Raw genomic sequence first — 14,269 nt, 5'->3', positions numbered from 1 at the left:
CATGTTAAAAGTGCACACTTTTGTGGACAAACGCACCACAATGCTTTTTTTTCCCCTATTCAGTGGAATTACACCTTTATGTTAAAAGTCCACAAGCCCTCCTCAATTACGAACCCAATTAGTGTAATTAATGTCAATGGTCCTGACCAATTAAGTCTCCAAAGTAAACCAGAAGAACACTTTGTAGCTCTAATTGGCCAGAAACATTGTTGTTTAAATTTGTAAAATATAGATATTGTAATTTTTATTGTTATAATGCAAATGTTTGAAGTATTGTGTATATGTGTAGTGTGTGAATAAATGTCTTTTCATGTATTTAAAAACCATAACCTCCTAACGAGTTTTGTGTGTGTTGAATTTTGTGTTTTATATTTTTATTTTTAAGCTTAAGTAAGATGTGTGAACTGTTTAAGGTCACCAATTTCTGCAAGGCAATGTGCTGTTCCTTTATAGCATAAATAAGCACAACACCCACTTAACTTCAACAATTTTTATTTTTGTTTTTATTTGTTTTTTTGTTTTTTTAAGAAACTTTTAACAAAATTAAAATAAAAATATCACAGATTTTTTTCGATTGCCTCGATATCTGCTAACACTTCCCTTAAATGGGCTTTCAGCCGCCCTAAAAGTTCAGGCAAAGTGCTGGGATCTCCAACTGCAGAATCTGAAAAGAAGAGTCAAAGAAAACATTAATAACTTACTCACATTACCTATTATACAAGCAGGGCACAAAGCACACTTTAATGCAGGCCTGTCCAAACTGATGCCCTCCAGCTGTTGTGAAACTACATAGACCAGCATGCCTTGACACAGTTTTGGGGACAGAGAATGCAAAACGGTGTCAGGGCATGCTGGAATGTGTAGTTTCTCAGCAGCTGTATGTCCGCAGTTTGGAGAGGCCTGCTTTAATTCCTAAGTGACGACATCATGGCTGTTTTCAAGATAAATCAGTAGCAGAACAACACACAAGCCTGCTCAGCAATCTTTTTTTGTTTATTACAAGAAAGTGGACCACACCATGGGGTACATTTATTACTACTGGAGTTCTATTTAAGAAGGGACGTTGCCCATAGCAACCAATAAAATTATACATATTATCTTGTAAAAGTGGACTTACAAATTTAAACTATAATCTTATTGGTTGCTATGGGCAACGTCCCATGTTAAAGAGAACTCCACTTAAGTAGAAATGTTACCATCAAAACTGAGCACAGATAAACCATGTTGTCCTGGCAACCCTGTTGAACTAATGAGTGTCGACCTAGAGTGGACACACAAAACATTGCACACATAACACTACATATAATGACACTCTTTAAAAATTCAATGCAACATGTACACCATGAATAATAACTCTTTTTTTTCCCCTTGGTAGCGTATTCCCAACAGTACAACAGGGCATGTTTTGAGATTGTAAGTCTAAGTAGGTAATAATTATTGTAAAAATGTAAAAACACTTACTTTCCTCCACAACATTGTCACTTAGCCCATCTGGGGCTTCTTCTGCCCATTCGCTGGGTGGTGATGCCAGCTGGATGGGGGAAGGCGGCTGGATGGGGGAAGGAGGAGGGATTGGGGAAGGAGGAGGGATGGGGGAAGGAGGCTGGATGGGGGAAGGAGGAGGGATTGGGGATGTTATTTCAGAGGGTGGGTCTGATTGAGAGGGCGAGGGGGGCGGAGAGAATGTTAGGCCAATAGAGGGTGAGGGGGGCTGAGAAGGTGATTTGGAAGTTGAAGGAGAAGGGGTATGGGAAGGAGGAGAAGGGGTCACAGAAAGAGAAGGAGAGGTGGGGTGAGAAGGGGAGTGGAAAGTGGAGTGGGCCTGGGAAGCTGAGGGTGACTGGGAAGCTGAGGGGGATTGGGAAGCTGAGGGGGACTGGGAAGCTGAGGGGGACTGGGAAGCAGAGGGGGATTGGGAAGCTGAGGGGGACTGGGAAGCTGAGGGGGATTGGGAAGGGGAGGGGGAGTGAGAAGGGGAGGGGGACTGGGAAGTGGAGGGGGAGTGAGAAGGGGAAGGGTGCTGAGATGGTGCCTCATGTGTTGCTTGCCGTTGTGGTCGTCCTATAATGATATTTGTGTTAAAATTTAATTTGCATGTTAAATTACATACTAAACAATTGTAAATTTCACTGTTCTGTTCCATGTAAAAGACACAGTGGTTTTTTTAAATCAAAAAATAAATAAAAAAAATCCTCTTCATGTTGCCCACAGCAAAATAAATGAGTCCAAACAATTATTTGGACGCTCATTCCTTAATCTATTCCATTGAGTCATATTGATTGGTCTAGGCAACATCACCAGATCACTATTCAAGCCACCTTATTATATAGACAGCACTGATCAAGTTTTTTGGTACAGTTTCCTGGCTGGTTTTTTTTTCTGGAAAACATGCACTTGTTTGGTGACATTTTGCTACAGTCAGTACTGTTTGCCCTAACCACACACACTGTCCTATTGTAAAAAAATGTTCACTCAGTGTTGCAATTAGCCTACCACTTAGTGTAAATTTGCACAATTTATGCTATTAATCTTATGTAATGTAACTTACTGCGTGCATGCATTGCGCGGATTTGCTGCCGGATCTCCGCCAACAGCTCTGGAGTCCTCCTGCGGAGATCACTCCATCTCCTCTCAAACTGTATTATTGTCCGCCTGCTGCGGACGCGAGAACGCAGCAGGCGGCGGACCTCCGCGTAGGCCTCGCGCTTAACCCGATTTGGGATGAAGCGCCCAACGCGGCCTACGCGGCGGTCCATCACCGCAACCAGGACGCGGAGCTCCCGCCTGGTGAAAGGTGCCGCACGCATCATGGCAATGGCGTTTTCCTTATTTGGGCATATATTTATAGTGTCTGCTAGCATGTGATTGGTCCAAAATCTATGCTGTAATTTCTAATAACTTTATTGATCTTTGCAATGCTGGGAAGAGCAGAGTGTTAATTAGCACGAGCGGAAATACGCATTCGCAGAAGGAATTTTAAAAAAATTAAAACATAAAACAAAACAAACAGACACAGACACACACACAGTTTTGGGTAAATTTAGATACATATCTGTGTACTCACCACAGTTTGTGTGATCATTCAGCTGGACAGTCACAAAGTGGACAACATTAAGTTTCATTTGTTTGTGTGTTTGTTGAAATAAACAGGATTTTAGGATAGAAAACAAATAAGGACACTATTTAGCAACATCACAGTATTGTTTTTGCAAATAACACATTGTAAGCTTAACGTGTTAACGGATTTAGTGGCAAATAAATATTACATATTCCAACGCCAAAAAATAATTACACAATGGCCTTACAATAGCAAACAAAATGACAAAATTATTAAAAATACAAAAGCATACTGTGGTTTTATTTTGATTAAAAAAGAGAATCTTAAAACACTATACCTGAAATATTCCGCAACAATGCTTGCCCTGACTTGGCTCCCCCTCCGTGTAACACTCCCCCCACCGAAGTGTCGGACAACCCCTGGCTCCTCATCAGGCAATTCCTCTGTCTGAGGAAGCTCTACGCTACTCCTTACCGCAATGTTGTGTAGTATAGCGCACAGGACCACTATTTTACTTGCCATCTCCGCCGAATACATGATGTCGCCACCAGTGCGGTGGAGCACACGAAACCGCCCTTTAAGGACCCCAATTGTGCGCTCCACCAGCTGCCTAGTGGCAGTAAGCGCGGAGTTAAATGCCGTCTGTGGTCCTGGCCTGGGATTACGGTAAGGAGTCATGAGCCAGGGGGTGCAAGGATATCCACGGTCTCCTGTTTGATGATAAACCAAAATTAGAAATAGTATATTTGTAAAAAAATTAAAATTTTGTTAAAAAAATTGTGCAACAACTCACCCAATAACCACATGTCTCCTCGTTGACTTGATCTTAATCTGTGCCATATCCCTGATTGTCTAATGACATACGCATCATGGGAACTTCCAGTAAACTTTGCATTCAGGGAAAGGATCTGGAGGGATGGCCCACAAACAACCATTACATTCAGAGAATGAAACAGTTTCCTGTTTCTATAAATTTCTTCATTATGTTTTGGTGGCTGAATAGCTACATGTGTGCCATCCACAACCCCAATAACATGTGGGAAGCGACTACCACCTTCCTCAAATTGCCGCTTCACCACATCTAGGGCACCAACATCCAAAGGCATAGCAATAAATTGCTTCACACGCTTTAGGAAAGCCTGGCAGACACGCCGCAGGACCTTACTGAACTGGCCCTGCGACATGCCAACCAGGTCTCCTACCACATGCTGATAAGAGCCTGTAGCCAAAAAATGTAACACAGCAAGGAATTGTGTCAATGGTGGTATTGCTGTAGGATACCGAATTTCAGACTCCAGATCACTCTCTATTATGGAGAGAGTGTCTAGGATTAGATGTGGTGGCAGCCTGTATCTACGTACAACCACATCATCTGGCATCCCAAAAAGTAGGACACGGGGTCGGAAAATTGGTGGCCTAGCACGCCTCCGTTGCCTTGGTTGATGAGGAGCCGGTTGTGGTTGTGGGGCTGGCGGTTGGGGTGGGAGTGCTGGCGTGGGTTGGGGAGGTAGGGCTTCAGCAGCGATAAATATTGACATCACACACTTTAAAAAATAAAACAAAAAAATGTTGAATAAGACAAAAACAAAGTCCAAAAAATATACAACCAAAATTTATTAAAAAAAAGGGGGTGTCAACTTACTGCAGGAGCGTAAGACATTTTTTCTGAGTTCAATTCAGGAACAAAAGGAATATTATCCCAAAAAAGAAAAAAATAATAATTTTTTTGATGAAAGCTACATATGTTAAATTGTAATTGTTAAAAATAGTATTAAAAATAAAATCACAGCATCAAACACATCACAAACACCTACTAAAAAATAATGACTAATTGGTTTACAAAATTACAATAAAACAAACAAAAAGTTAGCCCTTTAGTAGCTAGTCCAGCCAAGAACAACACTACTTTGCTGATCAATCCTGGTAAAAAACATAGCATTTATTAACAAGATGGAAAACAAACATTATCAAAACACTTTGAACAAACACAAACAGGCACCAACACAGGCCCAGGGAACTTACCAGATCCAAAATAAAAAAAGGACCAATTTGTGTTATATAGCACACAAATTTGACAAAATAGACTAGGGTTACGTCACCCAAAACAATTCTCCTACAAGAGACCAAAAATGACAGTCAAAAACAACATACAGACCATTAACACAAACAGGCACCAACACAGGCCAAGGGAACTTACCTGATCCAAAATAAAGAAAGGACCAATTTGTGTTATATAGCACACAAATTTGACAAAATAGACTAGGGTTACGTCACCCAAAACAATTCTCCTACAAGAGACCAAAAATGACAGTCAAAAACAACATACAGACCATTAACACAAACAGGCACCAACACAGGCCAAGGGAACTTACCTGATCCAAAATAAAGAAAGGACCAATTTGTGTTATATAGCACACAAATTTGAAAAAATAGACTAGGGTTACGTCACCAAAAACAATTCTCCTACAAGAGACCAAAAATGACAGTAAAAGCAATGAAGCACAGGTTTATTTGCACAAATGGACTAGCAAAATATATATGTGTAAAAAAGACTAACAAACAATCAACATAAAATAAAAACTTAAAAAAAAAAAAAAAAAACAAGACGAATTCCAGAATACTCACAAACGTAAATTCGCAGACAAAATGCTACACTGTCTATATTCTAAACGCAAACGAAAGGACAAATGTATGCTTGACAATTACTCACTCTGAAAATTCCTATAGCACCTTCACGCACAAGCCAACAAACTCAACAGTGAAAGAAACTCCAAACTACCTACACTCACAGCGTGCAAAGTAGGCCCTTAAATAAGCAGTGCAATCAGTAACCAGATTAACATTGTACACCTGTGTGAATTAACGCGACGCACGTAGGTATAAATAAGCACACACCTCGGCGTACACACGTCATCGCAAACATGGCTTCTCGTGAGCAAATCGCAGCAGAGATGGACCGCATTGCAGAGCAGCAGATTGCATTGCAGAAAAAACGCCTAGATTGCCAAAGGCGCATGTTGGAATACGCCTCTGCGGATGTTGAAGAGGCAGGACCTAGTACTCTGCAAATGTCTGCTTCTGAACCCCAACAATTGACTGGGGATACCCTGCCACACACACATAGTGACCAAACTGAGGGAGAATTGGCTTTAGCCACACAAACACAACAGACAGAAGCTGCTAGTGAGGAGGAAGATGGTGATGACCAACAAGAAGAAACCTCACAGGCTACCTCCAGACGGAAGAAAAGACAGCCTGCATTCACTAAGAGGGAGTTGCGTGTTTTGGTCACGCAGGCCATGTCCAAAATCCATAGAGGCCCAAAAAACATGGGGGCTGCTTCAAAAGATCGCATCTGGAGAGACATCACAAAATCTGTGAATGAAGTTGGCTCTGTCGTCAGAACATCACAGGAAGTGAGATGACGGTAAGTGCATCTTGACAGTCATTTTTCTGTGATAAGTTGACTAAAAAATGTAGTTACATGTGATGTTATGTCTAGCAAACACAAGCAGAACACGTGTCCTATATATTAGCTTAGACAAATAATAAGACTCTACTTTGTCCCTCTTTCACAATACATATGTAGGTGGGCCGACTTCAAATCCCGCCTGAAGGCAAAGAGGGCTGCGGAGTGGAATGCCTCAAGGGCTACAGGTGGAGGAGCACCTGTCGCTGTGGAGTATACTGACTTGGAGGAGATGGCGATGCCCTGTGTCAGTTATGAGGAGGGCCAAGGGGTGTCTCATATGGACACGGACCTGCCTGAGATCCTGACGGGACATGACTTGGAAGGTAAGTTTACACATTTAGTTGTCTGTAATTTTGACTGTATTTATAATAATAAACTAATTTTGTATCCAACTTTTTCCCCACACATTCTTCTATTTGCTTGCCACAAAACACAGCACAGGGGGGTGATCCGTTTGAGTCACAGGACGGTTATGTGGTTGAGGCTGAGGTGGAGGGACCTAGTGAGTCTGGCAGTGTGGGCCAACAAATCCCACCTCTGCAGGTTCCTACTGGCCCCCCCACCCAACCCTCTGCTATCCCGGAGATCCTGCTTGAAATCGCTAGGTATGGTGAGAGCCTAAATCGGTTTCAAGACGGGGTCATCCGGGAGGTAAGCCAGATAGCTGTCCGGCTCACTGAGCACCGAACCTGTGTTGAGCAAGGTGTTGCTCAACTCTGCCAACGTCTGGCAGAGATCAGGCAGGGCCAAGAACAACTTGCCTCCTCATTCCAAAGCCTTGCAAATAACATCTTGCAAGGGCTCCAGGCCATCGCTGTCTCCCTTGCCCACAGTGGCAGAGAGCCACCCACATCGGCTCCCTCCCCTGCCCCTGCCCAGGAAGAACAGCCCACTGGGCAGGCCCAACGAAGGTCGCTCCGCAGACCTTCCAAAGAAGAACAGCCTCAGGCGGGGAGAAAAAGAAGAAAATGATGTCTCTCCAGATGGGCAGCACCCATGTTTTTGATGTTGCCTCTATGTATTTTTGGAGTTGGCTTGTGTGGCCAGAATGGATAACTCCCTCTTAGTGAAATGTATTCTTTCTGTTTGGATGTATTGTAGCCTGTGAGTTTATGTGTATAAACACCAGAGCCATCTTCCTCTTATTAGTGTGCTATGTATTGTTGTGTTTGTGTGGTGGATCCTAATTCTTTCTCATTTGGTTTAAAATTTGTGTGTGGCAGGGTGTGTCATGTTTTATTTATGCTTAAAAAATATACTTTTGTCAGAAGCAGAATTTTGCAGAGTACTGAGTTCTGCTATCTAATGATTGTCAGTGCCATCTGCTTGCTGCTTGGTCCATCTCTGCCTGTGCGACTCACGTGGAGCCATGTTGTTTAAATGTTGTGAAATATTATTATAGTAATAAAAAACATATTTCAAAAATTTGTGCAGTTTCTTCAAGGTAATGCAGTTCCAGAAAGATTAGGTCAGCATATAGACACTTGTAGACCAATCTGCAAATTCTCCTTAAAAATTGCAAAAAAAAAAAAAAAAAGGTATGCTTTGCACCACACTTTAATGTCCATATTAAGTAAACAGACACGACGCTTTTTATAAATATCTATGGTCAACAGGACATCATTTCAAACATTGTCAGATATTATAATCAAATATTATTGTGACTTTTAAGACTAAATTAAAGTGTATGCTGCATTATGTGGGTGTTGGATTATTTGTAAAAAATGTTGCAGATTTCAAACACTTTCACAAATATTTTCACTTGTTTGTATTTGGGAGTCTTACACACATTAAAACAAGTTTAAAAAATGCTTACACAACAACTTCAACAAAAATCACACCCTTATTTGGCAGTGTGTGAGATTTATATGTGAGTAGAATAAACATGTAATGTGTGTTCAGACAATTGCTGGTTGGTAACTTTCATCTGCTCATTAATTAACAAGTAATTGGACATCAGATGAATGTGCTATCCAATTAACTGCTAATTACTGCATACACACTTGTACCAGTACTTCGCAAATGTAGAGTAACTGCAGACCTACTCGGCTGCTGCGTGAATGTTGCTACGGTTTCCTATGTTAGTTTTAACAGCGACAATGTTTATTTGCGAAAAACACGCCCATTGCGAGTTGCATACTCCCACACTGTACGCCCACTTTCACGCCCATGTCGGAGCATTGCGAAGTCTCGCCTCCGCCACGCCCACGCCACTCCTCGTTTTCATTTGCAAGTACCTGCTTTTTTTTTTCTGAGTAATTTTGCACAGTTGTCGTACGTATGTACTCGTGCATGCGTAATCACGCATTTGCGCATGCGCAGATACTTACATTTCGTACATTTGCGTTGCGAAGACTCTTAGCGACCAACTCGGAATGAGGGCCTTAGTTCAACTAATTGAGGAACCAACTAGGTACAATCTAATCTTAGACCTGGTATTAACAAACAATGGGGATTTGGTATCAGGTATTATAGTAGGAGAACCCATAGGAAACAGCGACCACAATACGGTCACATTCAATATCAGTTTCCATAAACAGCCCTATACTGGCTCAACTAGGACTCTAAACTTTAGCAAAGCAAATTTTGAAAAGATGAGGGTATTTTTCAGGGATATTGAATGGGAAGGTTTGTTTTTAGGAAAAAATACTGCGGAGAAATGGGAGGTACTAAAATTCCTGCTTGCTAAAAATACACTCAAATTTATTCCTACGAGCAGCAAAAAAGGAATAAAAATCATAAACCGAATGTGGCTTAACAAAAAGATTAAGGAACTTATGGGCAAGAAAAGGCGAGCATTTAAAAAATACAAATCTGACGGGGAAGCAGAGTCATTTCAGCACTATAAGAAATGTAACAAAATTTGCAAAAAGGAAATAAGAGCGGCTAAAGTAGAAACTGAAAAACTAGTAGCAAAGGAAAGCAAAGCGAATCCCAAAAAATTATTTAAATACATTAATAGCAAGAGATTAAAGAAGGAGAGTATAGGCCCTTTAAAAGACAAGTTGGGAGTCTTTAGCAAAAATGATAATGACATAGCGGACACACTAAATGAGTTTTTTTCAACAGTATTTACCAGAGACGACCCAATTCAGGGACTAACATATAATCTCAATAATTAGAATATCCCACTGATAGGTACTTATTTAAGCGAGGAAGTAGTCTGTGACCGACTAAAACATTTAAAGATTAATAAGTCACCAGGTCCCGATGGTATTCACCCAAGGGTTCTACTGGAGCTTCATTCTGAACTTGCAAAACCGCTATTTTTGATCTTTAAGGATTCAGTAATATCAGGTGTGGTTCCCAAAGACTGGCGTATAGCGGAAGTAGTGCCTATATTCAAAAAGGGAAGTAAAGCTGAACCAGGTAATTATAGACCAGTTAGTCTTACATCTATAGTGGGGAAAGTATTGGAAGGTATTCTAAGAGATAGTATTCAAAAGTTCCTTGAAGTCAATAAGGTCATTAAAAGGAATCAACATGGGTTTATGAAGGACAGATCCTGTCAAACCAACTTACTTGGCTTTTATGAAACAGTAAGCGCAAACCTAGATCAGGGTAAAGAGGTCTATGTAATCTTTTTAGATTTTGCCAAAGCGTTCGATACTGTACCACACATGAGACTTATCTACAAGCTACAAGAATAAGGGCTAGGAAGCACAATATGCACTTGGGTCAAAAACTGGTTAGATAATAGGGAGCAGCGCGTTGTGGTTAATGGATCTTTTTCAACTTGGACTGAAGTGCTAAGTGGTGTGCCGCAAGGCTCAGTATTAGGACCGCTGTTGTTCAATATTTTCATTAACGACCTAACAGAAGGTCTAGAGAGCATGGTGTCAATTTTTGCAGATGATACCAAATTGTGTAAAGTTATAAATGCGGAGGGGGATGCTGAGTCGCTTCAGAATGACTTAGTTAAATTAGAAGCTTGGGCAGCGAAATGGAGCATGCGCTTCAATACAGACAAGTGTAAGGTAATGCACTGTGGTAACAAGAACAAAAATAACACCTACCTACTAAATGGGGTAAAATTAGGGGATTCTGTATTGGAAAAGGACTTAGGTGTCCTCATAGATAGCAAACTAAGCAGTAGTACTCAAAGTAGGACTGCAGCAAAGAAGGCTAATAAGATATTAGCATGCATAAAACGGGGAATTGATGCTAGGGACGAGAGTATTATACTCCCGTTATATAAATCACTTGTGAGGCCACACCTTGAATACTGTGTACAATTCTGGGCACCTTACTACAAAAAGGATATCCTGGAGCTAGAAAAGGTTCAAAGGCGGGCGACCAAACTAATTAAGGGTATGGAGACGCTGGAATACGTGGAAAGGCTTTCTAAGACTAGGCATGTTTACACTGGAAAAGAGGAGATTAAGAGGGGACATGATCAACATTTACAAATATATAAGGGGACAATATACAGATCTTGCGCAGGACCTGTTTTTGGTTAGATCAACACAGAGAACTCGTGGACACTCGCTCAGGTTAGAGGAGAGGAGATTCCACACAATACGGCGTAAAGGCTTTTTTACGGTAAGGACGATACGTGTTTGGAATTCCCTGCCTGAGGGAGTTGTATTGGCCAACTCAGTCAACACCTTTAAGAATGGGTTAGATAAAGTCCTAATGGATAAGTATATCCAGGTTTACGGGGCATAGTCACGCACTATGGTTATTATAAAAAAGAGGGGTTAATCGGAACGGCAGTCAGCAACTTCAGTCAAAATTTTATACAAAATAATCGTGCATAGGAGACCAAAAATAGGTTGAACCCGATGGACAATTGTCTTTTTTCAACCTTAGATACTATGTTACTATGTTACTATGTAGTGGTCAGCACTTTGACACGGCTGCACTTGTGAAACCACACAGTCCAGCATGAACCATTGCTGGACTGTGTTGTTCCCCAGGGTCAGACGGTCCAAAGTTTCTGGAATATATACTAGAATCATCACTTCACTCACCTTGCTACGCACAACCCATCTACGCCATCAACTTCAAGTTTTCAACCAATCCTATGAAGAAGCAAAAAACAAACACTAGTGAATAGTAAATTCACACTACAGTGAAAGCCTAATTTACACCAAATCAAAAGTGATTTGTTTGGTATATAAAAAAAAAAGTGGTATCAGAATAGCTCTTTGGCCCATCACATATGTAACCACAAGGAGCTTTCATCAGTTACCACACGCGCCCACAGATATGCCCGCGCATGTATGCCTAGACATAGCTCCTTGGTAGTATCCGGTCAGGGGTGTGCGAGCCCAACACAAAATTAAAACAATAGTAAGAAAGAAAAAAAAACTAATGGGAGGGGGAGAAAGGGAAACATGAAAAACATAAATAGTAAATAATAAAACAATACGACCGGGCTTATGGTGGTTTTTGGCCGTCCGGATCCTCTTCTTCCTCCTGATGTGGCGTCGAGGCCCTGGGCGGATGTGGGGTGCGTTGAACTTGGCTCGGTGGCCGTGCTGGTGTAGAAGATGCGGCCGGTGGTGGAGGCATCTGGTAGGTTGGGTACATCCGTGTATATCCTTGGTACAGATGTGACCGTCCATACCAGGATTGTGGTGGGAGCAAGGGCAGGAGGCATCCGTGTGGCTTGTGGTGGCAGATGTGGTGGTTCACCAGCGTGTTGTTGAGCTGGCTCTGGGATCTTATCATAGATCATCTGTAGCGTTGTTGCGATGATCTGGTGGCTGGCTGCCGAATGTCGTTGGCTCTCCGACATGTTGTCAACACTGTGTGCCAGGCATGATGTGTTATCCACCAGCCGGTTGATGGATGTGGCCAGAACGTGAAGGATGTCCATAGTCTCCCTGTGATCTTCTCGTCTGGTCTTTTGCGTTTCTGCCGTGCTGTCGGCAAGAGCCTTTTGCATGTCAACCAAACCGTTTGCCATGTTATCCATTGTCTTCTCAATGGCGTCCAGTCTGGTTCCAACGACATCCCGAAAACTATCCTGGCGGACATTCATCTCTGCTGACAGGTTGTTTACCCTCTGAATATTTGAGGGATCCTGCCCTTGCTGTACGTCTGCCACCAATTCCATTTGTGAAGCTGAAAAGAAAATTAGAAATTAGTACACACAATCATACATTTGTTTGAAGGCTCACAATTTGATAATTACACAGGGATGTAGAAACAGCGGACTGCTGGACTTCCACCTCGTCGTCCGACTCATCCAGTCCAAGATCCGGCCTGTAGTAGGGACCAATCCCCGACGCTAATCTGCTGCTGGTCTGTGGCACCTCTGTTTGCAAAAGAAGAAAAAAAAAATAAAGTTAATAAACTATACAAAAATGGTGACACCCCCCCCACACCCAAAATAAATAAATAAACCTTCTCCATACTGTGGTGCCGCTGCTCCAGGAGCTTCACTTGTCCTCAATTCTGGAGTCTTTTCAAGGGTATGGCTGGATACGTCTGCACGGCTGTCTTCAAACCAAAGAAAAGTCTCGTCCGTTAACCCTGTTGACTCAAACAGTTCAGGTGATGGGTCCACAAGGGTAGTATCTTGTTGAGGCTCTTCGGTCACAGTCCCAGAGCTCCTGGAGAGATGACGAGCTGGTGATGGCCTGCGTGCAGGAGATGTACTTTGGCGCCCAGCTGGTGGTGTGGTCGCCGATGGTGTCTGGCGCGCAAGTGACGTTCTGCGCGCTTATGTCTGGCGCGCAGGTGATGGTCTGCGTGCTGATGATGTCTGGTGCGCAGGTGACTTTTTGCGCGCTGATGATGTGTGGCACGCAGGTGATGATCTGCGCGCTGCTGGTGCTTGCTGCGCAGGTGATGGTCCGCGCGCTGCTGCATGCTGCGCAGGTGATGGTCCGCGCGCTGGCGATGTCCTGCGCGCAGGTGATGTCCTCTGGGCAGGCGTGTCTGGGGAAAAAGAACAAACACATTAGCAAATAAAAAAAAAGATTTAGTACAGCTCATCTGAATGTATTCTTATCATCAGGCCTCCTTTTGGACTGCTTGTCTCCCGCCGTCTTCCGTCTTCTGGGCGGTTCTTCCTCCTCGGGAAAGCCAGCAGGACGGATGGAGTCCACACCTTCGCGAACTCTATGGACCATGATAGGGTTCATGCGCCTTTTAATAACGTTCTTCCAGGGTAGCCACTTCAGATTGAGAGTCGGACCACCTCCCGTAGCTGTCTCATGTCGGCGCTGAATCCCCATCTTCTTCTTGGTCTGTCTGCGGCAATCACTGTATCGCTTCATGCAGTTTCTGGTGCTCCGGCGGTTTCCAGATACTGCAGTGACTTGTCTCATGATGGCATCCCAGATGTTTCGCTTGGTCTTAGCTGCTGTGGTCTGTGCCCTTGGTCCATACAGAATGTTGTAGGACCTGTCGACGCCATCCACAAGGGCACAGTTTTCCGCCTCAGTGTATCTGGGTCCACGCGGCTTCTTCTGTCCTGCGTCTTCACCAGAGGCTTCCTCCTCAGACTGATCCTCTGGTTGGCTTCTTGCCTTTAGGGATAAAAAAAAACATGCAATTAATATGATCGGTATGTACCTGTGAGTGTGTCAGTATCCCTGGCAGTGTGCAAAGATACCTGTAGGTGTGCATGGCAGTGCGCAAACTAGGGTGTGTCAAGTTGGATGCTATTGTGTCTGCAGGTCTTGTCAGTATTTACCTTTCTAGGCTTTTTCTTTTTCTTTTGCTTCTCCCTTTGGTCCCTTGACAACCGTGGCTGGTCAATGCATGCCTGGTCGGTCGTATCC

The 14,269-nt window shown here is 42.9% G+C and overlaps 2 protein-coding genes across 2 annotated transcripts in view; one reads left to right on the top strand and one right to left on the bottom strand.

The window, feature by feature from the left end:
- The window catches only part of LOC134965206 (carcinoembryonic antigen-related cell adhesion molecule 21-like), a 270,497-nt gene that overhangs the window by 81,366 nt on the left and 174,862 nt on the right, over positions 1-14,269 (top strand). The window lies entirely within an intron of this gene.
- Positions 581-4,576, bottom strand: LOC134966065 (putative nuclease HARBI1). The gene is made up of 5 exons (XM_063942531.1): positions 3,852-4,576; positions 3,396-3,768; positions 3,065-3,086; positions 1,462-2,061; positions 581-664 (listed from the first exon to the last, which is right to left on the bottom strand). The coding sequence occupies exons 1-3, from the start codon at positions 4,435-4,437 to the stop codon at positions 3,083-3,085; spliced, it is 963 nt and encodes a 320-aa protein (XP_063798601.1). The 5' UTR covers positions 4,438-4,576; the 3' UTR covers positions 581-664; positions 1,462-2,061; positions 3,065-3,082.

The sequence above is a fragment of the Pseudophryne corroboree genome, chromosome 10 (genome assembly GCF_028390025.1).
Source record: "Pseudophryne corroboree isolate aPseCor3 chromosome 10, aPseCor3.hap2, whole genome shotgun sequence".
In the NCBI taxonomy this organism is placed as follows: Eukaryota; Metazoa; Chordata; class Amphibia; order Anura; family Myobatrachidae; genus Pseudophryne; species Pseudophryne corroboree.
Note: the sequence above shows the minus strand (reverse complement) of the source record. Positions and strands in the feature narration are given on the sequence as shown.